The sequence below is a fragment of the Halichoerus grypus genome, chromosome 15, assembly GCF_964656455.1.
Source record: "Halichoerus grypus chromosome 15, mHalGry1.hap1.1, whole genome shotgun sequence".
NCBI classification, from domain to species: domain Eukaryota; kingdom Metazoa; phylum Chordata; class Mammalia; order Carnivora; family Phocidae; genus Halichoerus; species Halichoerus grypus.
In genome coordinates, this window is record NC_135726.1 from 28886733 (window position 1) to 28913239 (window position 26507).

Below are 26507 nucleotides of genomic sequence, written 5' to 3' on the forward strand. Positions count from 1 at the left end.
CCCCTGAAAAAGAAAAAAGGGTGAGCTTCTAATGGAGCTTTGGGAGGGCTGGAGTCTATGAACTTTATAGTAAGGAAAGGGTGGCAAGTAGATATTTGGGGTCCCCCCAGTTTGCTCCTCTCTCTGGCTCCTGACAGCCCTAACCTCATGAGCATAAGTCAGTACAGTGTTCTTGGAGGCAAAATTCGACAATATCTATTTGTATTTTAAATGTAGGTTCTCCTTTAGCTAGCAATTCCATTTCTTTTAAAGATTTTTATTTATTCATTTGAGAGAGAGAGAGAAAGCATGAGCAGGGGGAGGGGCAGAGGGAGAAGCAGGCTCCCCGCCACTCAGGGACCCCCAGGCGGGGCTCGATCCCAGGATCCCAGGATCATGACCTGAGCCGAAGGCAGACACTTAACCAACTGAGCCACCCAGGCGTTCCCAGCCATTCCACTTCTAAGAACTTATCCCATAAGAATGCCAACACCAGGGTGCAAAGACTATTTGTAAAAAGACTTACTGCACATTGCTTCTGTAGCAAAATACTAGTTACAACCCAGTAGTTCAACAATAAGGTCACAGTTATATAAAGTATCATATGTTCTCCTCCTGATAACATGGAGCCCCTACTGAAAGGAATGGGGTAGATCTAGAGGGACTACTCTGGGAATATATCAATATATATATTAAATGGTGTCAAACTTGTTGACCATAAGTAAGAATTACTTCTCTAATCAGAGTGGAATATACGAACTATGCTTGAAGTATCCTGGGTAGATCCTATGACCCCAAGAAGCATAGTAGAGTGAGAAGTAAGACAGGGAGGAAAGCTCAAGAAAGACGGACAATGGCTGGGTGGTTGCTGTGAACAACTGGGGGGCTCCGTCGCCCCCAGAACCTTCTGAGGGAGTACGCGCAGCACATCCTAGAGTCGTCCCACCAAAGGGTGAGGAAACTGGGCTGTTTCTCTCCCACCTCCCCCCTCACTGGTTGCCACTGCTCCTGATGGTGTGAACAGCCCTCAGCCTGCTCCACCCACGGTCTGTGCAGTTTCTTCTTTCTGCCAGAAAGAGCCTTCTGAGAAGAGAGGCAGGTGCTCAAGGTAGGAAGCCATTGTCCACAGAACCGTCCGCGGAGGCTGCAGGTGACCTCTGGGGTAGACAGTGGGGACACGGGCGGATACCAACAGCCTCTACTCCCATTCCACTGCACCCCGCACGGCGCCGAGCCCATGCAAGGGACCCAGGAAACAGGCAGGGAGTCCAACTAAATATATATATTAAATGTACAATAATAATCATGTTACTAATATGTAGACATTTCAATTAGCCTAGGAACTCCTCGCCTCCCAAATAAGAAAGGTTTTTGGTTTTTTGTGTTTTTGTGGGTTTTTTTTACTCTTTTCCTCAATTCTCAATAATATCCAGGACTCCAAAATAAGGACAGTAATAGTATAAGTGAAAAAGCCAATGCTTGAGCAGCCATGATTCCGTGCCCGGCACCCTGCAGTCATGGTCTAATCGAATCCTCACTGCCCACCTGTGAGGAGCACGCCGGCAATAGCCGCTGTGGTCTTGGCTGTGGTCTGGCCCACTGGTCGTACCCAACAGGGAGGCTGAGCTTGTGCTTAGGGCACGGGCAGAGTGGCAGCACCCAAAATTAGAGAACAGAACTAAGACGTTCAACAGCTGCTGCTGCAGAAATCATAGGAGCTGGTGTTTCAACTCCGGCCCTTGTTGAATTCCCGTATGCTCTGAGTACTAGTCGCACGTTGAATGACATTCTTGTGAGTCCCTCTGTGCTTTGGGCATCTGTAGATCTGTGTGGGGCCTTCCTCAGCCTCTCTCTTACTCCAGCCAGGTCTGTGGACATCAGTGCCATACGGGCTTCGGCCAGCTTCTTGCAGTTCCAAGCCCCTTGCAAGGTCAAGACTCTGCCATATTCTTCTTGCTTCCTGTCCCGAGGCTCCTCTGACACCGTGGGGCTTCTCAGACCTGGGGGGACCCACTGAGCATTCACCAGGCAGGTGCACCCCAACACCAGAGGCCATCCTTGACCAACAGGGGTGGAAAATGATGGGGATAAGCTTCTCCTTTTGTTGCCCTGGTGGATGGCACTGATGCTCATTTCATAATGCATCCCTGCAGTGTGTCTCCCACGCTCCTTGTTTGACCTGTTCCCCCACCTCCAGCACCCCGGCTCCCTCCTGGGCTTCTGCTCCCTGGGATTCTCCCAAATAAACTACCTGCGCAGCAGCCTTTGCCTTAGGATCCGCTCCTGGGGGAGTCCAGGCTAAGACAAGGTTTTAATCAGAAATAATCAGAGTTCCCAAAGGGCCAGAGGTTGAAACGGGGTTTTTAAGTAGAAGATAGAAAATTGCTTGGCAGAGAGAAATGAGACAGGGAGCACCGGAAAGACAGGGAGAAAAATTAAGCCAGAAGAGAAAGAGAGGGAGGGAACAAAAGAAAACCTCGATTTGCTGGTGAGCCCACAGCTTACCTCTCTTTCTAAGTTCCAAATTGCCTTCATTTTTTCAAAATTCCAATCAAGGCGATTCTAGAGGAAGCAATTTCTGCCAGTACATCGTCCCCTCACCTCCTGACCCAGGAGAAGATCTCGAAACCTTACCGAAAAGAATCCCAGCAGACATTAGCAAATCAACTGGAAAAAGAAAAAAAGAGAGAGAGAGAAAAATCTATCCACAAGTCACTGCAGAGTGTGTCCCATTTGACACAAAGGGTCCGCTCACCATCGGGACCCTAATGAGACTGTGGCCAGGACCCTAGCAGGAGCCTTGTAACAAAAGACAAGACAGGTCTCTTCAGCAATGCACCTTCACACAAACCAAGATTTCTCCTTCTCCCCAAAGGACACAGACAATAATAAAATAAGACTTTCCCCCCCAGATTTTGAAATTAACCCATTCTAAAGACCCCCGGGCTGACTGGGCCCCTGGCAGGCTGCGTCACATTGCTGGCCCTTCTAGAGGGGGAGGCGAGGACACATGATGGCCATGCAGACCCCCTCCCTGTAGGAGGTCCGTGGCTCACTGCTCTCAGCCACCAACAATGTCACCATACCACAAGGTCAGGGCATAAGCGAGAAATGGAGTCATGCTGGGGTACCCACAGTCCCTAGGTGACCAACAAAGGGACTCAAGGGAAACGGAGTCCTGTCACCTCTTTCCTGGGGCAGAGGTGGGGGGGACAACTTTTTTTTTTCAATTTTTTTTGTTGTGGTAAAATACACACATTGTAAAAATTACCATCATAACTATTTAACTGTACAGCTCAGCAGCATTGAGTAGATTTGCATTGTTCTGCAACCATCACCACCATCCATCCCTAGAACTCTCTTCATCTTAGAAAAATGAAACTCTGTCCTCATTTTTTTTTTTTTTTTTGAGACAGAGAGAGAGCACGGGAGAGACAGTAAAGCAGGGGAGGGGAAGAGGTAGAGAGAATCTTAAGCAGGCTCCATGCCCAGCTCAGAGCCTGATGCAGGGCTTGAACTCATGACGCTGAGATCATGACCTGAGCCGAAAACAAGAGTCAGAAGCTTAACCGACTGAGCCACCCAGGCGCCCCAAAACTCTGTCCCCATTAAACACTGAGTCCCTGCTCCCCCTCCCCCCACTCCAGCAACCTCTCTTCTACTTTCTGTCCCCGTGAATTTGACCTCCTGTAAGTGGAATCACACACTTGTTGTCTCTTTGTGACGGGCTCCTTTCACTCAGCACAATGTCCTCAAGGTTCATCCATGTTGTAGCAGGTGTCTTTCCTTTTTAAGGCTGAATAATATTCCATCATGCACATATACCACATTTTGTTTCTCCACTCACTTGTTCATGGACCGTCTGTATATGGTATTAGCTGTAATTCTCCTAGCAATTCCGTAAGGTAGCTTCCATTATTAACTCTTTTTCATCGAGCAAGTAGGTGCACAAAAGTTAAGCAGTTTCCCTGGATTCAAGTAAGTGGTAGAGCCAAGCTCTGAATCAGACAGTCTGGTTCCCGAGCTCGATAATGATAATGATAATGAGAGGAAGGAGGAGGAAGAGGAAGAAGAGGAAGAAGAAGGAGGGGAAGGAGGAAGTTTTAACGGAAACTTAGTCCTCTCTCCTGGGGCAGAAGAGGGGCAACATTTTTTTTTTCATGTTGATGAAAAAAATCTCAGGATGGTGATGATTTAGCCAACACTCATTTGTGCAAACTCCGTGTTGGGCACTGAGATAGCATCTAAATGAATTACCTCATTCAACCCTAAACACTCTCTGGGGTAAGTATATTATTTCCCAGTTTTGCTCACAAAGAAACTGAACGTCTCAATGGTTTCATAACTTGTACAAAGTCACACGGGGAACAAGAAGAGGATCCAGGATCAAAACCCAGATCCTTGTGTTAACCAAGTCTCCCCTTGTCTGTTCATTCAATCACTGATGTCTGCATGAATCCCCCTATGAAGAATGAGGAAGAACTTGGAGCCAAGAGCTCATGTGTTCTCCCACCCTTCCGGCATGTTCTTTGGCCAGAGCAGAAATTCCAGGGACATCTGGCAAGAGGCAATAAAGTGTGACATGTGGAAAGGAGGAAGAGGAAATGCCATGTAGGCTGGAGATGAGGAACAGATTTGGGGCCAGCCTTTGGAGAATGAGCACTTTCGAGGCAGCTGCAGGATGCGTGAGGACAAGAGCAAAGGAAATTTTAGGAAGTGTCGCTCTAGATTACAAAGTGAATCCACATGGATGTATTTTAAGAGTCACAAGTACAGATTAGGATCCTTTTAAAATTATGTATTTTTTTTTTTATTTCGGACTCTGTTCCTCTAAATACAACAGTGAAGTAAGACTGGGCCACGTAGGGCCCCAGCTTATATTTGGGTTAAATCAGGTGAATAATAATATTTTTTGGACACTCGGTAGGTGCCAGGCACTGGGTTTAGGGCAAAACTGAGACAGAGGTGTCCCTCCACTCAGAACTTTCTCTTCACAGACCAAGCCGATCAGAGGCGAAGGCTAAAATCAGGAAATGGGGCTGGTTAGAGATTCTTGGGGGTTCAAGATTAATACAGTTTCTATTTCTCCTTTACCGAAGAAGGGAATATCCAGGTGAGTCCAAGCCCTCCTTTGGTGTGGGTGCCTGTCCTGGCCTCTCCCCCCTTCCTTGTGGCTGGGCCCTCTCCCACTCTTTACGATCCCACTCCCCATATTCCCACTCTCCTCCTGCTGTCCTGCTCCAATCCTAATGGCTAATGGAGCATCAGCCCCTTCTCCCACATTCACAGTGCTCCCAAATGGAACTTCTCATCCCAGCCCTGGCTTCCATGGCTCACTCGAGATCTTTGGGCTCCCAAGTTGCTCCCAAAGAAGACTGGTGTTTCTCACCAACCCTTGGACCCAGTCCCCCCAGAATGGCTGCTGGTTGCCTCTAAATTCCACTCTCTCCATTCCCCTCTTTCCTCTCCCCGGTGTTCTCCAGTCTTTCAGAAACAACCTTTTCATTTTCTAAACACTTATTGGCTTTCTCTTCATTCAAAAGATTTACATATTCATTGTATGAAAAAAAATGGAAAACGAGAAAGATCAAAGAAAATTAACATCACTCAATCCCTCTGCCCAGGGATTAATCCCATCATTAACTACCATGTGAGTGGGAAAACCCATTTTACAGATGAGGAAACTGAGGCACAGAGAGGCTAAGTGACTTCTCACATGTCTCCCAGGGAGTAAGGGACAGAGCGAGGATCCAGGTCTGTCTGGCTCCAAAACCCTTGCTCTGAATCTCTCCACTCCCCGCATCCTCTTGCTGTCCCTCCAGGGCTCCGGCCACTGGGGTCCAATGTGCCTTCTCTGGCCCAGATGCAGCAGGTGCAGCTGGTCTGGGAGGACTATTTATCCAGACAACAATTAGACGTGTGCCCTCTGCCCATGGGAACAAACACCCACTTGGAGTGGCCAGTCATCAGAGAGGTATGAGATGCCCTCCCTTATCCTTACCCCACAGAGCACCTCCTCTCCCGGGTCTTGTGCCAACATGAAAGAAACTCAAAGCCTGATAGTCCAGCACATTCACCTTCTACCCACCTGAGCTCCCTTGGGAGGCAGAAAGCAACCATAGGGAGAAGACACTGGAAACATGGAGACAGGTTACTGTCTGAGCAACCCACTGTGGTGGTATTCTTACCATGTCGCATCATGAGCAAATGACTCTGAAGGTGCCAGGAACACATCCTTCCACAGAAGCAATCTGATGGCTGGAGGGCCTTGTCCATGCTGTTCTGAATACTGCCAGATAGCCCCCAGCAACATGCTTTTCATACTTCTCCCAGGGACAGCTCCACCCCTTGCCCCTGGGGTAATCCTAACCTTCCCCCCAGCAATTTATACCCACAAACTCATTCACAAGAACCTTGAAGGGACAGGAGGTATGTGTGTATACACACACACACATGACCCACATCTATACCTATACTATGTTATTACTGTGATGACTTGCTTAACACCTGTTTTCTCCACTCAACTGTGAGCTCCATGAGGGTGAAAATGGTATCTGAATTACCCATTGCATAGCCTCAGCCTCTAGCACCGATGACACAGAGTAATGTGGGAGTGAACAAGCAGTCAACCTGCCTTCTCTACATGTGTTTTCTTCTTCCTCCAACTCTCCTGTCCTTTGGTCCCTGTATTCAACCTCCCACTCAGCAGCTGGACAACGCAGATCTCAAAAACTACTGACCACAGAACATCTAGCCTGATTCCTGCCTTTGGGAAACTTATGATCTGTTTGGAAAGGTAGAACTGAAAAAGACATCAAAGATTATTAACCATCTCACATTTAGTAGAGATATTTTGGGGGCCTCTTGGTTATAAGAAACAAAAACCCAACTCCAACTGACTTAAGCAAATAAGGCAGCTGTGTGGACTTCAGGCATGGCTGGATCCAGGACTTCCAGCCGTGGATAATAAATGTCATCTGGCTCATTCTGTCCCTCTCCTTCCCCAATCCCTCCTGTATGTCTCAGTTCTGCCTTTTTGTGTTCCTTTCATTATCTAATTGAATCTTCCCTTTGTGGAGGCAAAACAACCATCCTCGCCCCTCTGCCGATATCCTACCAGTTCAGCTTCCCCTAAAAGAAACAGAATCTTTTTCTCAACAGTTGCCAGGTAAAAAGCAACAGCAACAGAATTTAGTATCACGGACCTAACTTGAGTCTTGTGCTCCATCTTCAACCCATCACTGTGTCTTGTGGCAATAAGTATACTTACTGGCAAGGCCAGGGCAGGATCTGAGCCAGCCCCCAAAAAAGGCCTGAGGTTGAGAGAGATGTTATTTTTCAAGAAAGCAGGGATGCTGCTATCAGAATTGGGAAGGGGTCTTGGGCAGTGTTGACTGTGTATATCCACCAGAGCAGGGATCAGCCACCCCACCTTTGTACACATCCCTTATCTTTATTCCTCTAGGTATTACAGACTTTGGCGCTTACAACCATATTGGAAAAGTGGGACAGAAAAAAAGGGGAGATGCGGGTGTTGTTACCTTAACATTATTTCACTTCATGGGTGAAAATCTAGACCCTGACAGGTAGGAATTGGCCCGAGGCCATAGGGCAAGTTGCTGTCAATCCTTTAAACTTTTATTTAGAATTGCAAATTGAGAATCTGGAGGATGGGCAGGGTGGGTCCCCAAGGATGCGGTAGGTAGATCCAACCTGCCAAAGGCGGTGAGTTCCCAAAAGCAGATGCTGAGCAAAGGATTTGGGGACAGGGATTCTATTAGGGGAGTGATCCCAGGAAGCTCACTGAGGCAGGGAAGGAGGAACTAAGGAATGAGTCAAAGGACAGGTTCCCACTGGAACTCAATCCCATGGGGCCCTCAGAGGAACCAAATCAAACCTGCCTCAGAATCAGCCCACGAAGGGATGAGAAAGCTGGGGTATTTGTTCACACACTCTTGTTGCTCATCAATTAGCTAATTATAATTCTAAATATAAATATGAATGGGAATATAAAAGTCCTGTCTAACAGAATTACATGTCATGAAATTCTGTGTGTGTTTGTTAAATGCATATTCACTTGTTGGTGGCAAATACTGGAATGAACCACAATCTTCTGGAACCTTATTTTGATGTTTCTTAACTCTTTGAAATGATTGAGGAGCTCATGATAACAGAAGTGGGGTTCCTCTCAGACACGGAGGGGCCCTGTCCACCATTGCCCTGGGCCCTCCCAGTATGACTGGGACAGTGGATTTTCTGGGATGCTGGGAACATTCTGGTGAACTAGCCCAGGATGTGGATTTTGCCCGAGTCTCAAAGCCTTTAGCAGTGGCTCTCTGGGCCTCAGCCAGACTCGATGCCGTGGCTGGATCATCAAAGCACAACACAGAAGACCCAGGGTCGTAGCCCGACAACCTGACCCAGGTCACCAGCCCATCCAGCTCCCCGAAGCTACCTCGGCAGGCCCTCTGCCCAAGAGTTAAACTTCCTTCCCAGGGACCTTGAAGTCCAAGGGCCCAGCGCTTGGACACCCTCTTTCTAAAGGGCTCTTCCTTCCTTCCTACTGTCTTGCACAATGGAGAAAGCCCCGTTATCATTAATCACCCAGGGGCCTCCAGGGAACTGCAGAATTTCTACGCCACGAAAAGCCCGTATGAAAAGCAACTGCTGCATGTGGATCCCGATTGCTCTCACCAAAGCTTCGGGGCCGGGTTCTGGACTCATCGGATGCGGAGCAGGAGGGTGAAGGGGATGGAGCAGAAATGGAGGACATCCTCGAGGGTTAGCAGTCAGGGTGTTTTACACATCCGTGACCTCAACAACCCCACAGGCCCAACTACATGATTCGCAGGGCCCAGAGCAAACTGAAAATGTGGGCCCCTCATTGGAAAATTATTAAAACTTTGGGACAGCAAGAGCGGAGCATCAAAGCGAGTGCACAGGGCTGTGCACCCATGAGTCCTGTCCCACTCCACAGATATTTCTTTTCTTTTTTCTTTAAGATTTTATTTATTTATTTGAAAGACAGAGAGAGCACAAGCAGGGGAAGCGGCAGACAGAGGGAGAGGGAGAAGCAGACTCCCCGCCGAGCGGGGAGCCCGATGCGGGGCTCAATCCCAGGACCCTGGGATCATGACCTGAGCTGAAGGCAGACGCCTAACCAACTGAGCCACCCAGGTGCGCCCCCCACGCACCCCACCTCCCATTTTATTCTTTTCATTTTTTTTTTTTCAATCGGGCTCTGAAATGACTTGTTTAAAGTTGTTCATGTGTGTCCGTGTTTCTATCTGGGTTCCCCGGGGGAACGTAAACTTGACAGGGCAGGGATCCGGCCAGCTTTGTATGCCACCGAGTCCCTGGCGCCCAGCTCACGGCGGGCCACACAGGGAGCACGCCATCAGCATGTGGTGAGGAGCGGATGAGCCTGCTGGATCAAGCGTGGTGGGTTCAAAAGGCGACAGGGGCTCAGTGCCAGGCTCACGCCCTCCCTGGGAACAGCCTCTGTATCCGCCCCTTGGCTGTTAGCCGACTTCTATGCTTTTCAGCTCAACAGTGACATCGTGAAACCTGCACGGTTTGCCCTTTCGGCCCACTTTACAGGAAGAGGATATCCTGCAGAAATTAAAGAAAGGTGGGATGTTTAACAAAACCCCATAAATAAGCCCCTGGCATGCCTTGGTGACTCCTCCTGCCACTAGGTCCAAATGTCATGTTTTATTTCCAGTCAATGGTCAGAAAGGGAAATCGCTTACGAAACGCCCAACCCCCAACTGCATTCCCCAACACCACTGCACAGTGTCCTGAAAATAATTTGGCCAACTAGCAATATCCACTGAAGCCAAACATATGCACATCCCATATCCCACTCATATGGAGGCACCCAGCAAAAATGCGGCTATATGTCCATCAAAAGGCATGCACCAGAATGTTCCTAGCAGAGCTATTCATGAAAACTACCCCAATTCCCATCAACAGTAAGGTAGATAGATAAACTGTAAATGAAACACCATTCAGTAATGAGAATAAACCATCTTCAACCACAAGCAACAGTGTAATATTGGGCCGAAAATACCAGAAATGAGAATACACCCTGCGTGATTCTGTTTTCATCAAGTATAAAACTAAGCAAAACTAATCTCCACTGTTGGGAGTCTGGCTAGGGGGCTCCCTTGAAGGTGTTGGGGTGACTAGGAGACGCAGGGGCTCCTGGGGGGCTGTCACCTTCTGTTTCTGGATGTGGATGCTGGTTACATGGGCGTTTTCACTTTGTGAAAGTCAATACATTCTATACTTAGGACACTTGGATTTCATGGGATGTGTATTATTCTTTGATAAGAAGTTAAAGTTTTTATTGAAACGGGAAACTCTGGGGCGCCTGGGTGGCTCAGTCGGTTGAGCATCTGACTCTTGGTTTCTGCTCAGGTCACGACCTCAGGGTCATGAGATCGAGCCCAGGAATTGGGCTCCACACTCAGCAGGGAGTCTGCTTGAGATTCTCGCCCTCTGCCCCTACCCCACTCGCATGCATGTGCTCTCTCTCTCAAATAAATAAATCTTTAAAAAAAAAAAAAGAAAAAGGGGAAATCTTAAATGGCCAAAAAAGCATGAGTTTTATATATGAGCAGATCACAGTGGTTAAGAGTTGGGAGTAACTCTGGGGCTGGGGGCCTGAGTGTGAATCACGACTGTGCGTCTTACCCCCTATGATATCTCAGGCAAGTTATTTAATCTCTCTGTGCCTCACTTCTCTTCATCTATAAAATGGGAGAGACAGCAGTCCCGAGCTCACAATGTTGTTTTGAGGTTTAAGTGAGGTCAGGTTTGTAAAGGGTTTGAAACCTCACCTGGCCACAGGTGAGTGTTCCATATGTGTTACCTTTTACGGATGGGAATATGATGGCAGAGGTCACAGTGCATCCATACCTAATAATACAGGGGAAGGATGGCTTTAAAAATATGTTGCATACATAATTATATGCCCAAGTGACTCCCTTCTCCTGGGCCTGGCACACGGTAGATGCTCAGTTAGTACCTTTTAAATTGAGCTACACTGAAGTCAGAAGGCCTGCCCCAAGACGTCCAAGCCCGGTGAGACGCACTGTTCTAGATCTGTAAGGCTATGTAGTAGTTATCTATGGCTACGGAACAATTATTCTAAAACACAGCAGCTCACAACAGGGATCAGCAAAGTTTTTCCTAAAGGGCCAAATAGTAACTATCTTAGACTCGTGGGCCATATGGTCTCCATTGCCTCTACCCCACAACTCCTGCTGATGGAGTGGAAAAGCAGCCACAGATAATATGTACACTAATGGTCATTTCTCTGTTCCAATAAAACTTTATTTACAAAAACAGGCGGCCGGCCCACAGGCTATAGTCTGCCAACTCCCGGCTTCAAACAACAAACGTTTAATATTTTGCAGTTGTTGTGAGTCAGGAATCCAGGTGTAGCCTAGCTCGATGCTGGTGGCCCAGCGGTTCTCATGAGGTTGCAAATGAGTGATCAGCCGGGACTATCATCACCTGAAGACTCAGCCAGGCCCGGAGAATCTGCTTCCACGCTCACCCCCATGGGTGCTGGCAGGCCTCAGTTCCTTGCCATGTGGGCCTCACGTGACGTGGGAGCTATTCCTGTGTGAGAGAGAGTCAGAAAGTGCCCGAGACCAAAGCTGCAGTCTTTTTATAACCTACGCTAATCTCAGAAGAGGCATCTCATCACTTGGGCCCTATTTTATTCGGTAAAAGTAAATCAGTAAGTCTAGCCCACACTCAGACAGGGAGGACAGGGGCTGTCGATTGCTGGGGGTCACCTTGGAGGCCGGATGCTGCAGTCATTCATCTTGTCATTCATACGGTAAACATCTTGGCACATCTACACCTCCTATACACCACGCTCGGGGTAAGCACTGGGAATCCAGTGGAGACAAGGCACACGCCCCCTCCCCTCCCGGGACTGCCAGTGTACATTTGTCTTAGAACTGACCCTGTTATAATAAAAGAGAAAGAGAAACAAAATAAGAAAAGAAAAAGCAAAAATAACAATAATAATTAATAATTGAGAAAGTTCCCTGGATAATAAAAAAGACTTCCAAGAACTCATAGACACCTACCTAGCTCAGCTAACGGTCCTTCTAACAGAGATCAAAAACCCAAAAGCCTACTGGAGCCAGACAGACAGCATGAAAACGTGAAGACTCCCCCAACTTGGAGTGCAAATGTGCTCAACAGAGAACCTGGGTCCCATCTCAAGGGAGCTACTACCCCCATTCAAGTCCAGCCTATTGGGATCTCCCAGAATTTGGGTCCGGTGCCGTCACAAGCGATTTTTCGAGAAAAATCTTAGGATTGGGATTTTATGGTACATCTCTTAACTTCTTAAATATGGGCAATGGTGAGAGACGGTATTTCCCTTCTTCTATTCTCTGTCTCAGCTAAGTTTCTCCCAGTGTCAGGTCCTAAGGCAAAAGCATCCATGCAGGTGGTTTATATGGGAAATGAGTCCAGAGGGCAAGAACAGGGTGTGAAAGGGGAAGAAGGAGAGCCACCCAAAGATGTGCTCTGGGGTTGACCATTGCTACAGGAGCTAGATGCTTCTGGGACCTTCTGAGGCACCGATGGCGAGCACCTCAGAACTGCCTGCTCCAGAACGGAAGGCAAAACATCCATCTGCCCTCTCTGTCCCCTTTTGTCAAGGGAGGCCCCCCCCAGGTGTTCATTCCCTTGCATTTCCAAGGGGCCTGCGTGTGAGTGCCCACCGGTCACTGCTAGCATCCCAGGCCAATACATCAGAGAAGCAAGAGGTCCATCGTGGGGGCGGGCAGGTGAACCTGCTCGTGCCTGTCCAAGCAGTGGCCGCAATAGGATACGGCTGAACGTATTTGAAGTGGGCACAAGACCCGTCCCATAAAGCAATCCACCCTGCAGGAGGCGTGGGCAGCCTCTTGCTGTTGAGGTCAAGCTTGGCCGCGTGATTGCCCTGGCCAATGAAATGTGAGCGGAAGTAACGTGTCACTACCAAGCATTGGCTTCCAGAGCCACGACGTGATTCGCTGTACTCTCTTATCTCCCCCATGGCATGCAGCAACACTCCAGATGGAAGCTGTTCCATCGCCCTGGGTCCTGGAGTGAAGACCTCACGGTCAGAGCCGTGGCCAAGAACATGGAGCCTGGGTGGTTATCAGCCAATAAGGTTTGAGGATTGTTTGCTACTGCAGCCGAGTCCAGCCTAACCTGATGCAACAACCAAGCCTCGAGGAATTTTAAAACTCTGCAAGATGATCAAAGCATGCAGGCATTATGCCCAGGACACCATGTTAGGACCTCTGTCTTGGGAGAACAAAATTTAAGCTCAGTAAGTGAACTAACGTGGTCCTTGCAGTTCACTTTGCAAGCCGTGAGTTTGGGGAATGGAGGTCTCTGCTGTAGACCAGAATACCACGGCCTTGATACCATAATGCAACCAGCAGACAAGAAGGCTTATGGAGCTGGCCTTGCTCCAAGTTCTTCATGCTAACAAGCACACAGAGATGATGAGATGGACATAGCAAGCAGAAATGATGGGCGGAGTTGGGCCTAAGGGAGTATATGGGGTTGGAAATTGGAAAGGAGGCATCAAGCTGAAGGGCTGAATTTCATGACCTCCCTCTCCACTGAGGAGAGAAAGGATGAGACTCACGTATTCACTTCCTGTAAGTTCAACAGGGCTTCCCAGATCAGCGTCTTAGGTTCAGCAACATCATCAAATAAATATCAACGTGCAGGCTGAGTACGAAAACAACTGCACACAGGGAGCTCTTTCCTTGCCACAGGGACTTTGCACATGCTGTTCCTTCTGTTTAGAACACCATGTGATAGAAATATAGTGTGAGCCACACATGCAATCTTAAATTTTCTAGTACCCACGTTTAGAAAAGGTAAAAAGAAACAGGTGAAGTTAATTCTAATACTCATCTTTACTTAACAATATATCGAAAATCTCATTTCAACATGCAATCAATGCTAAAAACTGAAGAAGACATTTTACATCCTTACTTTTCATACTAAATCTTTGAAACCTGGTGGGTATTTTACACTTTCAGCATATCTCAGGTTGGACCAGCTGCATTTCGGGTGTTCCGTAGCCACACGTGGCTAGTGGCTACCGTATTGGACAGAGCAGCTTGAAAATACACCTCCCCCTGGGACGCCTGGGTGGCTCAGTCGGTTGAGCCGCTGCCTTCAGCTCAGGTCATGATCCCAGGGTCCTGGGATCGAGTCCCACATTGGGCTCCTTGCTCAGCAGGGAGCCTGCTTCTCCCTCTGCCTGCCTCTCCCCCTGCTTGTGTTCTGTCTCTCTCTCTGACAAATAAATAAATAAAATCTTAAAAAAAAAAAAAAAAAAACTGTTTTAAAAAAAAAAAAAAAAAAAAAGAAAATACACCTCCCCCTGATTTTTCTCGAATAGTTTCATCTCAGCTAAAATATCACCTCCTTGTTGGTTTGTGATTGTGCTGTCTATAGGACCAGCTCTCTAACCCCATCACATCACTTTGTATATTCATTTCCCAGCGTTACTGTAACAAGTGAGGTGGCTTTAAACAACAGAAATTTCTTCCCCCATGGTTCTGAAGCCTAGATGTCTGAAATGTGACTGGGCTATGCATACTCTCTCTGAAGGCTCTGGGGGAGAATTCTTTCTTGCCTCTTTCTAGCATTTGGTGACTATCGGCAATCATTGGCATCCCCTGGCTTCTAGATGCATCGCTCCAATCTCTGACTCTGTCTTCACATGGCTTCTCTCTCTGTGTCTAGCTCTGTCTTTTCTCCTCTTCTTATGAGGACACTAGTCCTACTGGACTAAGAACCCACTCCACTCCTGTAGGAGATAAAACTCCAGCATACGTTTCATTTTAACAAATTATATTTGCAATGGTCTTACTTCCAAATAAGGTCACATTCTGAGGTTCTGGGAAAGACATGAATTTGGGGAGGACATTATCCAACCGGGTACAGCTGGTATTATTGTGTTGCTTTATAGTACTTGATTTTTCCTGCTTGTTTTCCTGTTTCATATGTCATCGCCCCACTAAAATGTAAGCTCCATGCGAACAGCTAGCTCATCATTCTATCCCCTGGGTATCCCCTGTGGGCACCGTTTCTAGCCCACAGAAGGCACTCAATAAATATTTGCTGCAAAGAGAAATGGAGAGAGGGATAAAAGGAGAGAAGAAACAGACTTTCTGGTTTGATTTTTTTTAAGAGGGGGAGGGGCAGAGGAAGAGGGAGAGACTCTTAAAGGAGACTCAGCGCCCAGCATGGAGCCCGATGCAGGGCTCCATCTCACGACCCTGAGATCATGACCTGAGCCGAAATCAAGAACCAGACGCTTAACAGACTGAGCCACCCAGGCTCCCCTGATTTGATATGTTTAAGATAGTGCATGGGGATCAAGAAAGGGCTGATGCTAAGGGGGTTTCCTATAAATGGTTATTTGGAGACAAGCCTTTCTATTCTCTTCCCAGAGATTTAGAATAAACCCAGCTCCACCTCTCAGACCTATTCATTCCCATGTCTCCTAGGAATGTGCTCTCAACCTTCCCTGCCCCCCCGCCCCCCCCCCCCCCCGTGGAAAATCAGCTGCTCTGCTAACCAGGAGAGTGGCAGATAGAAAAGGAAAAAAGGGACACTCACAACTCCTGCCCAGGTCACGCCTCATGCCACTTTCTTCTCTTTGGAGGAGCAGTGTCTGCCTGCAAAAGGGTGTTGGGTTCTCACAACTGAGAATGCTGAGCAGGGCCCACACCCCGCAGCCTACCGGTCATTGACAGAAGTGGGCTAGATGGGGGTGGGAGCATGCTGGAGCGTGTCCAGGTAAATGGGCAGCAGCCATGAACTCTAGGTGATTGTGTGCACAAACGAGAGGCTTGTGTTTCTTAGCCCTCCAGTTTTTCAAACAAACTGAGATCTAGATGTTTTTAATAAAATTACCTAATTAGCAAGTGTTGGCAAGCAATTCAAGTTTTGAAAAACTCAACGGAGGCCAACCTCACCACTCCCTCTCCTCCCCCTAAAAGAATGCCTATACCTTGATTCCCAACTTCTGGGGAATGCAGGCCCTCAGTGTGTCTTTAGGAGTCCAAAATTTACAAACAGTTTGGACGGGAGCAAAATGGAACTCTGGTCTATAGACTCATACAGGTAAGACTTGACCAAAGAGGCAAGGAACAGGTTCAAATACCAAAGCAAACCAGAACACCTTCTCCCCTTTCCCAAGCAGAGATAATGCATCCTTGACCCAGGTCCCCTCCAAATATTTGCATGAAGTATAAGGATTAAGGTGAAGGGAAAGCCCCCAGCAGCCTGGCTGCCCTTTTCCTTCCTTCAGTTCAGGGACTACTCTTTGAATATCTCCCTTCCAAACTCCCAGCACCACCTCTACAAGTCCCCAAAAGACCCTGATCTTCCTCCCAGAGGGATCATAGTCAAGAATATCAGATTCGGGTCCAGTCTGGACTTTGCCAAGCTCTCTAAGCCTCAGTTTCCCCATCACTAACATAAGGGTTAGGTCATACTCCAGCTTTGTGCAAATTAGAGAAAGGCACTTTTCTTCCAGTGCAGCCCTAAGCCAAGGCACCAGCTAGATGAGTGCAGAAGGACTGGACTTCAGGACCCTCTCAGCCCCTCAGCTGGGTACCTTTGTTCAGTGAGCAGCCTGCACAACCATACATGGCCACCCTGGATAGTCTCTCCTTTGTAGATCTTATATGTGATACTGTTTAACACACATTATTTCTGATAACGCTTAACACAATTATTTGGTAACTAATAATAACTTGACATTTTTTTTCATCCTAATTTTTTTACATACTCTTCAACAGAGTATGGGTTTACATTAGTAAATCCTAAACCAGTACAGCTTTTAGGGTCCTCAATATGATTTCAGGTATCTTGGAGACAGAATTAACATTGTTGAATAATAAGAAGCATTTCCTTTTCCAATTCTCTCATTTCTTCTGAAAAAGATTCAGTGTTTAATACTTCCAACCCTTGGTAATGATTACACACACACCCACAGGTCCTCTAGAAGCCGTTCCCCAGCAAGCAACAATGGCTCAAATGTTTTAGATCCCTTGGTTTTAGTTGTTTTTTATCTTTTCCCATTTCCCTTTATGGTGAGTAAGGGCTACTTTTCAATTTACAGTAGCAGTATCAAGTTTTCTTTCCAAAAACATGTATGTAAGTATTTAAAAGGAGTCAACTTAAGGAAAAATGTTAAACAAATAATAGAGGTGGTAGTGGAGGGTTTGAAGTTTGGGAAACCTGACACTACCCAATTCCAGACAAGGCCACATCTTGATGTTTTCTCAGCTTTTCCCGGTTTGAAGTTGGGAGGAGAATAGGGGATTAGTGCAAATGTCTAACACCCAGAGTGTCCCTGCTCCGCTGTGTCTGGAGCTGGGGATCCGCGCCCTTCTAGCTTTCCAGCGGTGGGTTCCCTCTGAGCTCAATTCTTCAAGAGTTTGCCCCCTGGAAAGCTGCTGACTTTCATAAACCTTCCCTTCTCTGAGTGGCATGCCTGGGTCCTGTCTCTTGAGCTCTGGGGACCTTCTCCGGGAGGGACATGCCCCTCTAGAATGACTGGGTCCTCCAGGTCTGCTCCCGGAAGGATGAGCCCAGGCCGGAGCCCGCTGGGGACAACCCAGGCGCCCGTGCGCGCCCTGCCCCTGCGGGAGCGACGACCGCTGCGCCCTCCCAGATTAAGGAGTGAGCGGGGCCGGGCACACAATGCGGCTGTGTTTGATCCCGCGACGTGTCACTCAGAATCGCAAACAATTTATTGCCATTAGACGTCTTTGTCAGGCACTAATTTCCTGGTGGCGCTCCATCACGGGCCTCGAAACATCAGGGGAGGGGGCTCAGAGGCCCAAGGGCTGGGGGCGCGAGGGAGCCGTCGGAGCCAGGCGGGGGTTCCCGTAACGAGGCTTTAATGAGGGGAGCGCGGTGGGCCTTTGTGGAGAAGCCCAAGGAGGCGGCGGCCCGGGCCGCGCGCTCCGAGAGGTCACTTCCTCCCCGGGGCCCCGAGCACCCGCCATCCCGTTGAGGGCCAGCTGCGGCCACCAGGCTGGGTGCCCACTGCGGGCTCTCTGGGGCCCCCGCCACCCTCGCCCGCTCGGAATTGCGGCCGGAAACGCAGTCTTTCCATGCAACAATGCAAACGCACTCATTACCATCTCCTCAATATGCATGAAGAAAATGCGCGAGGCTGGCCGAGCCCCATCACCCGGCTCTGGCCTCGGCATCCAATAAGGCGACATATTCATCTCCCAAGATGGATGAGGAGGGGGCGCCGGGGGGGGGGGGGGAGGCCGATGCACGGGGGGGGGGGGCACACGTCCTGGAGAGGAAGAGAAGAGAGAAAATACACGCCGAGGAGAACCTGAGAGACAGACCAAGAAACCGGAGAAGCACATAGACTGGGATGAAAGAGAGAAGGAAAGACAGAAGGAGAATTGGGGGTGAGGGAGAGGGACCGTCACAGAGGCAGACAGAGATAAAAAAGAGACAAAATCAGGGCAGAGGGAAGGAGCCACACTGAGAAAAGTGAACTGCAAAGTGGTCCAGAGGAACAAATAAAACAACGAATGGGGGGAGCGGAGGAAAGAGAAGGAAAATGAATGACTTAGAAATCGAATACCTAGAAAGTGGGAGAGACAGACAGACGGGGAGCGAAAAACAAAGGAGTGGGAGACAGTGAAACTGCTCGAGTCAGGTGGGAAAAGGATGATCGTGGAGAGGTAAAGAAAAATCAGATCACTTGCGCTGAGGGCCAGATTTTCGATCCCGGCCATCCTGGGCGCGGCGAGCCGCGGGCCGCTCAGAGCCCCGGGGGCGCGGGGCGGGGGGGGAGGGCCGCTCGAGGGCGCAGCGGGGAGCCAGGGGCCGTCGGCCGGCCTCGCGCCCTTCCTGGGGCGGCCCGGCCGGCTCCCGGGTGCCCGGGCCCAACTCGGGGCCCACCGCGCGCGTCGCGGCCCGCAGCTGCAGCGGCCGGCCGGGCGGCCTCTCCCTCGCCGACAGCAAAGTTGGCAAAGTTTCTCCCAAAGTTTCCCCGACGCTTCTCGGGACCCAGGGACCGGCCTCGAGGCCCTGGCGACCGGTGGGGCGCCGCAGCCCGTTCCGGGGCGGCTCTGCAGGCAGTCGGCCCGCGCTTCCTGGGATCCCCGGGGTCCGGATTCCGGCCTGATGCAAATCCCTCCCGGTGCGGACGCCAGGCCACGCACTCCGGCGTCCGCACGGCTGCTAATAGCGGAGAGAGAGAATGCGGAAGAGGGAGAGAGAGGGAGAGAGAGAGAAGAAAAAAAATATTCTCAGCTCAATTTAAGTCTCATGGAAAGGGCTTACAACTGTAATTAAATCATTAAATTCTTGTCTACGCTTCACAGAGCGGAGAGAAATTAACTTCCCACCAACCTCATTTTCTATTTGAACATGAAATAATGATTTTCTGCCCGTCTAATTACAAAGCCAACATCTGATCAAGCCAGCATCCAGAGGGGATTATCGCATGCACGAGTATTAGACCTCATTACCAGCTTGAGTGCAAAATTATTACATCTTGTAATTGGATGGTGAGATTTATATACAGATCGGCCCGGTTTCTGTAAGATTGTAATTACAAGCTTCGTTGGTTAGCTACTTATCAGAACTTTGCAGGAAAACAAAACAAATGACTGAGGAAAACGAGCATTTCATTAACCTGTAACCCGAGCGCGGGGGGAGGGAGCGGTGGGAGCGTGCGCCGCGGCGTCTGCAGGAAGCGGAGGGATCGCCGGCCGCCCTGCAGCCGGGGGACTTCGGTTCTGGGAGGGAAGGACGGAAGATGGGCCTCGGCGCGGAGACCCAGGGGCTGCAGCGGCGCCCCCCGACGGGGACGCGCGCGCACCGTCAGGCTGGGCGAGGAGGGGGCAGAAAGGGGGCCTAGTGGCTAGCGGCTCGCGTGCCGCGCGTGGCGCTGCCCCTGAGCCTGGCGGCCCGCGGGCCCTGGGCAGACGTCGGGCCGCGCGGGCCCAGGTGCGAGTCCAGCAGCGCTCCTGTGTGCACCAAACGTGTGCCATGGACACCCTGTCCGTGCACTTCCACACTCGGGGCCGCGTAGAGAGAGCGTCTACAGCAAGCCTCCGAAGCGCTGTGTGCGCCGGGAACAGTGGAAGAAGGCGAAAAGACGGAGAAGCTTTTGTGTGCGGCGCGTTTGAGCGCGCATGCCTTTCCCAAATCAACTTCCCGTGCACCTGCTTCTCCTCCCTGTGCGAGTGTGTCACTTTGACCTCGTCCCTTGGATTAAAAATCTCTGGAAATGGTTCGGCTGTCCTCGAACTCGCGAGTTCAGTCCGGGGCCGGGCTCCACTGGCCCGGTCGAGTTTTGGAGCCAGTGCCACGTCGGGGCTCGGCCGCCAAGGACGCTGAGTCCCGACGTGAAGCGCGGACCTCCCGGGCCAGGGCAGGGCTGATCTCTGCTGGACACTAGGGTAGTGGAGAGGCCGCTTCTGCTCGGCACCTGGGACGCCTGGAGGGACCTAATTAATCGAGGTTCTTGGGTACGAGAATGGGTCTGGGGATTCTCCTTCTGGGCCATGGGCGCCGTCGGACCTGCGTGGTTGGTTCCCAGAAAACCACCTCGCCCCTTCCCTGGCCTCTTTCCCACCTCCCGCAGCTCGAAGCAGCCAGGTCGATAGCTGGTTAATGCGGAGGAAGCATCTCCGGGGGCTCATGGTTTTCTCTTTTCCTTCTGGAAGAGCTGAGTTTAATAGCGAGCGTTTCGTCTGGGCATTTGCAGTGCACCCCACAGTTTCCCCACCTCGGAATCTGGCACCTGGCATGCTCGGGTCTGGTGCCACCACTTTGCGCAAACTCTGGGGTTCAGGGCCCTCGAGTCTCGAGGTCTGACACCTAGGAAGCACTCCGGGAAATAATGTTACCCTCAATTTTGTAACCCCTGAGATTTTCTGTGAGAAGGTGAGCCCATGGTTCCCAAAGCCCCTTGGCTGAGAGGTTTAACTGGAAACGAAATCAGGCGCCGGGGAAACATTTCAAAGCCAGAGCTTCCCTTGATATCTCCTCCTCTGGGGAGACTCCAGCTAAGGCCAACGCCAGGTATCAGGCAGAGAAGCAGGTGGGGAGGGGATGTGGGAAAGAGTTCGACCGAATTTGAGAAGGCCACACATCAGTTTCCCCAATCGAACACCAAACTGGTGGCCCCCAAACTTTCTCTTGACTCTCCCCCCCCCCCGCAATTTTTCTCTGGAGCCACCGCCCTGTGCGAAGACCGGTGGAAAGAGACCGGGAGTGAGGGGTGGGGTCAAAACTGGGAGTTCATTCCTGAGCTGGACTGCCCGGAGCTGCTTAGACCAGAGAGACAGCCGGGGGCCGAGACTCTCCGATCTCTCCACTCTGGTGGAATTCGGATTCAATTCCTCTCTCAATCAGCGCGCGGCGGCCAGTTTCCGCCCCACAGCCCAGGCTGGCCACTCCATGACAGAGTCACCGCCCCCGTGCTGTCCCCGGAGCGCTACCGCTGCAGGCCTGGCCAGTGCGTCGGTCGCCGCCGCGGCCTAAAGCTTTTAGCCCGGAGTCGCTGCGATTCCGGGAATTGCAATCCCGCGGTCGGCTGCACGCCCAAATCCGTGAAGGTGGGCGTTCGGATACCGGGATTTCAGGTTTGATGGAGGAAATAGCCCACTGTAAAACCAAAAGTCTCGCCTCCCATCTCCACCCGAGACGGTGATAGGATCTTTACAGAAAGAAAACAGTTTGGCACGGTGACCCGGGGAGCAGAGGAATGGGGTAGGGAAACGAAGGGTGTCTACGGACCGAAAATTCCAACATACAAACTTCTCGAAGCGCTCTCGGAAAGTTCCTGGAGCCTCCGCCACCTGGCTCTCTGCTCCTCCCCCCCACGCACACCCGCTTAGGCTCCCTGTCCCAGTCTTGGCTCTCCAGGATCCCCAGGGGGTCCACACTTCAGCCCCTCCAGAGGCAGAGCCCGCCATTTCTAATCAGAGGTTCGCACCCGGACACAGGCGGCGTTAAAGTAGCTGATTTCAGGGTTTGGTGCTCTGGGTAGGGGGCTGCTTCGCCCCCCTGGGCAATGAGATGGCCTTTGAAGGCTCGACTAGAACGCACCCCTTCGCCCCTCGCACCGCTCTACTAGCTTCTTCCCTACGCCGCTGAGAGTGGCCTGGAGTCTAAGAGGTGCGAGCCGAAAAGGGGGCCCGGGCCGAGGAAAGCCCCAGCGCCTGCCCTGGACCGAGATCTTGGTCCCGACCCAGGCCCCCGCGCTGGGGCGGGGCGGGGGGGGGGGGAGAGGTACCGAGGGGCGGGCAGCGGGAGGGGCGAGCTGACCCTGTACTAACCCGCGTCCCCGCGCCTCGAGGCCCCTCCCGGCGCAGGCCGGAGGGGGCGGGCAGGGACTCGGAGCGCCCGGGCTCGCGTCCCCGCCCCGCCCCGCCCTGCGCGCAGTATCCTCCGGGGTGGGCGGCCTCGCCTGGAAGGCGCCCCGGCGATTGGCGACTCCGGAAGGAGACGCGAGGAAAAGTCGAATAAGAGGGCGCGACGTCAGACCCGAGATTTGGGGAAGGGCAGGGGAGGAGGTGAGGGCGGGGACGGACGCACAGACACAGCCTCAGACACAGATCCACGGACTCCCACCCCCCGCACGGCACCTTAAGTGTCCCCAACTTTAGGCCGCCTGAGCCCAGGGCGCCGCCGAGGCCAGGGCTGGGGGTGGGGGGAGAGTTATGGGAGTAGACAGAGAGAGATAAAACCAGGGGAGAAGAAAGCGTGAAGGGAGCGGAAAGGGGAGAAGAGAAAAGGAATAGAGAGAAAGGAAAAGCAGGAGAGGGAAGAGAGTTTCCGAGCGTCCAGGAGAGTGAAAGAGCCCGAAGGAGCGGAAGCGATCCTAGGGGGAAGAGGAGCGCAGAGAGGGAGGGGAGAGGAAGGGCGAGGAGGGGGAGTGAAAACTAGAGGAGGGCGAAGGAAGCGAGGCGCGACACTGCTCGGGGACAGGAGGGCAGTGAGGAGCGAGGCGCGGGCAGAGGCTGCTCGGGCTGCCGAAAGAGGAGGGAGCGCGGCGCTGAGAGGAGGGGCTTGCGGGCCCGTAGAAATGTCAATCAGAGCCCGGAGCCCCGGGAATCTCCGCCAATCTGTTCGGACCTGACCTGGCTCCTCGCCGCCGCCGCCGCCGCCACCGCCACCGCCGCCGCCGCCGCCGCCGCCGCCGCCGCGGAGCAGATCAATAGGCGAACGCGGAGCGCAGCGCAGCGCGGGAGGCAGCGCGGCCCCAGCCCGGCCCAGCCCCCGATGCGCGCCGGAGCCCGCGGGCGGCGCTGAGCAGGGCGGCCCCGGGGGCCGGGCCCCCCTCTCCGTCCGTGCCCCGCGGGCCACCATGTCCTTCCCCCAGCTCGGATACCAGTACATCCGCCCGCTCTACCCACCCGAGCGCCCGGGGGCCGCCAGCGGCGGCGGCAGCGCCGGGGCCCGGGGCGGCCCGGGAGCCGGGGCCTCGGAGCTGGCCGCCTCGGGGTCCCTGTCCAACGTGCTCTCCTCCGTGTACGGGGCGCCCTATGCCGCGGCGGCAGCGGCTGCCGCAGCCGCCCAAGGCTACGGTGCCTTTCTGCCCTACGCCGCCGAGCTGCCCATCTTCCCGCAGCTGGTAAGCGCCCAGGGAGCCGGGGTGGGGTGGGGGAGGGTTAGAGAGCTGGGGCGGGGAAGAGGCGAGCGCGCGGGAGTAGACGAGCGCGGCCCAGGCCGGGAGGGTGGAGGCGGCGACGGCTGGGGCTCACCCGCGCTCCCTCTGCGCGTGTCCCTTCCCTCTCCGTGTGCGTACAGGGCGCGCAGTACGAGCTGAAAGACAGCCCGGGGGTGCAGCATCCGGCAGCGGCCGCCGCGTTTCCGCACCCGCACCCCGCCTTCTACCCGTATGGCCAGTACCAGTTCGGGGACCCGTCCCGTCCCAAGAACGCCACCCGGGAGAGCACTAGCACGCTCAAGGCCTGGCTCAACGAGCACCGCAAGAACCCCTACCCCACCAAGGGCGAGAAGATCATGCTGGCCATCATCACCAAGATGACCCTCACCCAGGTGTCCACCTGGTTCGCCAACGCGCGCCGGCGCCTCAAGAAAGAGAACAAGATGACTTGGGCGCCCCGCAGCCGCACCGACGAGGAGGGCAACGCTTACGGGAGCGAGCGCGAGGAGGAAGACGAGGAGGAGGACGAAGAAGACAGCAAACGCGAGCTGGAGCTGGAGGAGGAGGAGCTCGTGGGGGAGGAGGAGGACACGGGGGGCGAGGGCCTGGCGGACGACGACGAGGACGAGGAGATCGATTTGGAGAACTTAGACGGCGCGGCCGCGGGGCCTGAGCTCGCCTTGGCTGGGGCGGCGCACAGGAACGGCGACCTCGGCCTGAGACCCATTTCAGACTCCAAGAACAGCGACTCGGACGACAGCTCGGAGGGCCTGGAGGAGCGTCCACTGCCGGTGTTGAGTCTGGCCCCAGCGCCACCGCCGGTGGCCGCGGTTCCGCCGTCTCCGCCCTCGCCTCCTGCGGGCCTGGACCCCTGCGCTCCGGCGCCGGCGCCCGCCTCAGCCCTGCAGAAGCCCAAGATCTGGTCCCTGGCCGAGACGGCCACAAGCCCGGACAACCCGCGCCGCTCGCCTCCGGGCGCGGGGGCTTCTCCCCCCGGGGCCGCCGTCGCGCCCCCAGCCCTGCAGCTCTCTCCAGCCGCCGCGGCCGCCGCGGCTCACAGACTCGTCTCCGCGCCTCTGAGCAAGTTCCCGGCTTGGACCAACCGGCCGTTCCCAGGCCCGCCGCCGGGCCCACGCCCGCACCCGCTCTCCCTGCTCGGCTCGGCCCCTCCACACCTGCTGGGACTTCCAGGAGCCGCGGGCCACCCGGCCGCCGCCGCTGCTGCCTTCGCTCGGCCAGCGGAGCCCGAAGGCGGAACAGGTGACTACTGAGCGCTGGATGCGGAGGGAGGGGGTGGGTTCTGGGGGTCGCGCGGGGGCAGGCGGAGATGGGCAGGACCCCGGGGGCTCAGGGCGCTTACCACCCCGCGCCTGCCTCCCGCGGCCCTGAGTGCTGGAATGGAGCGCTCTGAAGGCCCTCCTTTTTCTTCCCCGCTTCCCTTAGATCGCTGTAGTGCCTTGGAAGTGGAGAAAAAGTTACTCAAGACAGCTTTCCAGCCCGTGCCCAGGCGGTAAGAGACCCCCGCGGTAGGGGGAATGGTGGGACCGCCTAGTCGGGGAGGAACAAACTTGGAGGCCCACTCGGCTTTTGCCCCCGGGGGAACGCCGCCGGGACGCGCTTTAAAAACGGGACGAAACACACAGCCCTCCGTAGTCCCCGCGGGCCCACAGCCGGCTTGGCCATCCCAGTTCTGGCCCCCGGGCGCGGCCCAGGGTACGGCGCGGTGGGCACCGGAGCCCGGCCCGGTCACCAGGCCCCTGGGGCGGGCGGCGGCTCTGGGAAGCCCCCCTGGAGGCCCTGCAGCCGGGACCTCGGGTCTGACGCCTTCTCGCCCTTCTGATAGTTAAACCGGAAGCCCAACGTCTACAGCGGGACAGCATCTGACACTGAGACACCTCCCAGCCCCCCAGCCTCAGCCCCAGGTTGGGTCTCCCGGTCCTGGGCAGCGTCGGTGCCCCGAACTCTTATTTCCCTTTGCTACTACCATTGCTTCTCTCTTCCAGGCCCCAGAACCACCTGGATGCCGCTCTGGTCCTCTCGGCTCTCTCCTCGTCTTAGTACTTATTTTTAAAAATTTTAAATCGTTGTAATAATTGTAAAAAAAAATCGCTCTGTATAGTTATGACTTGTAAGCATGTCCGTGTATGAATACCTAAAAAAGAAAACTAAATAACAACAAAAAAAGAAATAAAGCAAGTCCCCCTCAGTCCTCCCCAAGTGGCTTCTGTACCCCACATTAGCTGAGTTTGTGAGGGGTTTTTTTTGGTTTTTTTTTGGTTCAGTTGATTTGGGGGGTGGAGTTTCCGTGAGAATAAGCGTGTCTGACTTTTTTTGTATATACAGAAAAATGTACATATGTGTGAACCAAATTGTACAAGAAAGTATCTATTTTTGGCTAAATAAATGAGCTGTTGCCACTTTGACTATAACCCGCCTGTCTGCCCCCCCCCCCACGACGGATCTATTGTGTTTTTTTTTTTTATCCACTCCCCCCAACCCCCATGTTTGAAGAGTTGCTGGGGATCAGCAGAAAAGAAGGCGAGTAGGACCATTTTATCAGAAGAGCGCAGAGGCCGAGAAGACAGAGAAGTGGCGGGCCTGGGGGCACGGCTGGGGGTGAGGCAGTTGGAGAAGTCCGTGGGGCGCCCAAGGGAAAGGGCAGAGAAGACAGCGGGAAACCCGACCTGATGCCCTCCGAGGAGCCTGGGCCGTTGGGCCCACCCCGCCCACTGGAGCAACCGTGGGGTCTTGGAGCTTGCTCTGATGGCACAGCAGAAAGACTCAGAGAAGGGTCTGGGTGCAGAAGGTT

The 26507-nt window shown here is 52.9% G+C and overlaps 1 protein-coding gene and 1 long non-coding RNA gene across 3 annotated transcripts; one reads left to right on the forward strand and one right to left on the reverse strand.

Annotated features, from left to right (window-relative positions):
• Nucleotides 1–11294: 11294 nt before the first annotated feature.
• On the reverse strand, nt 11295–15550 carry LOC118528998 (uncharacterized). Its single transcript, XR_013444032.1, has 2 exons — nt 11790–15550; nt 11295–11610 (listed from the first exon to the last, which is right to left on the reverse strand). It is a non-coding gene; the product is annotated as an uncharacterized LOC118528998 (long non-coding RNA).
• A 7064-nt stretch (nt 15551–22614) lies between these two features.
• Nucleotides 22615–26121, forward strand: IRX3 (iroquois homeobox 3). Of its 2 annotated transcripts, none has more exons than XM_036081692.2 (4): nt 22615–23662; nt 23839–24958; nt 25142–25208; nt 25542–26121. In XM_036081692.2, exons 1-4 carry the CDS (start codon nt 23396–23398, stop codon nt 25543–25545), a joined length of 1458 nt encoding a protein of 485 aa, XP_035937585.1. In that variant the 5' UTR covers nt 22615–23395; the 3' UTR covers nt 25546–26121. The 2 variants fall into 2 exon arrangements, with proteins under 2 accessions (XP_035937585.1, XP_035937583.1); XM_036081690.2 differs by having other exon boundaries at nt 25702–26121.
• Nucleotides 26122–26507: the final 386 nt, after the last annotated feature.

Excerpts from the sequence above, each read along its gene's own strand:
- IRX3 (XM_036081690.2), top strand. The coding sequence starts at position 23,396 with ATGTCCTTCCCCCAGCTCGGATACCAGTACATCCGCCCGCTCTACCCA. Across the intron at positions 24,959-25,141 it reads GGAGCCCGAAGGCGGAACAG|ATCGCTGTAGTGCCTTGGAA; the intron begins GTGACTACTGAG and ends CGCTTCCCTTAG. Across the intron at positions 25,209-25,701 it reads TTCCAGCCCGTGCCCAGGCG|GCCCCAGAACCACCTGGATG; the intron begins GTAAGAGACCCC and ends TCTCTCTTCCAG.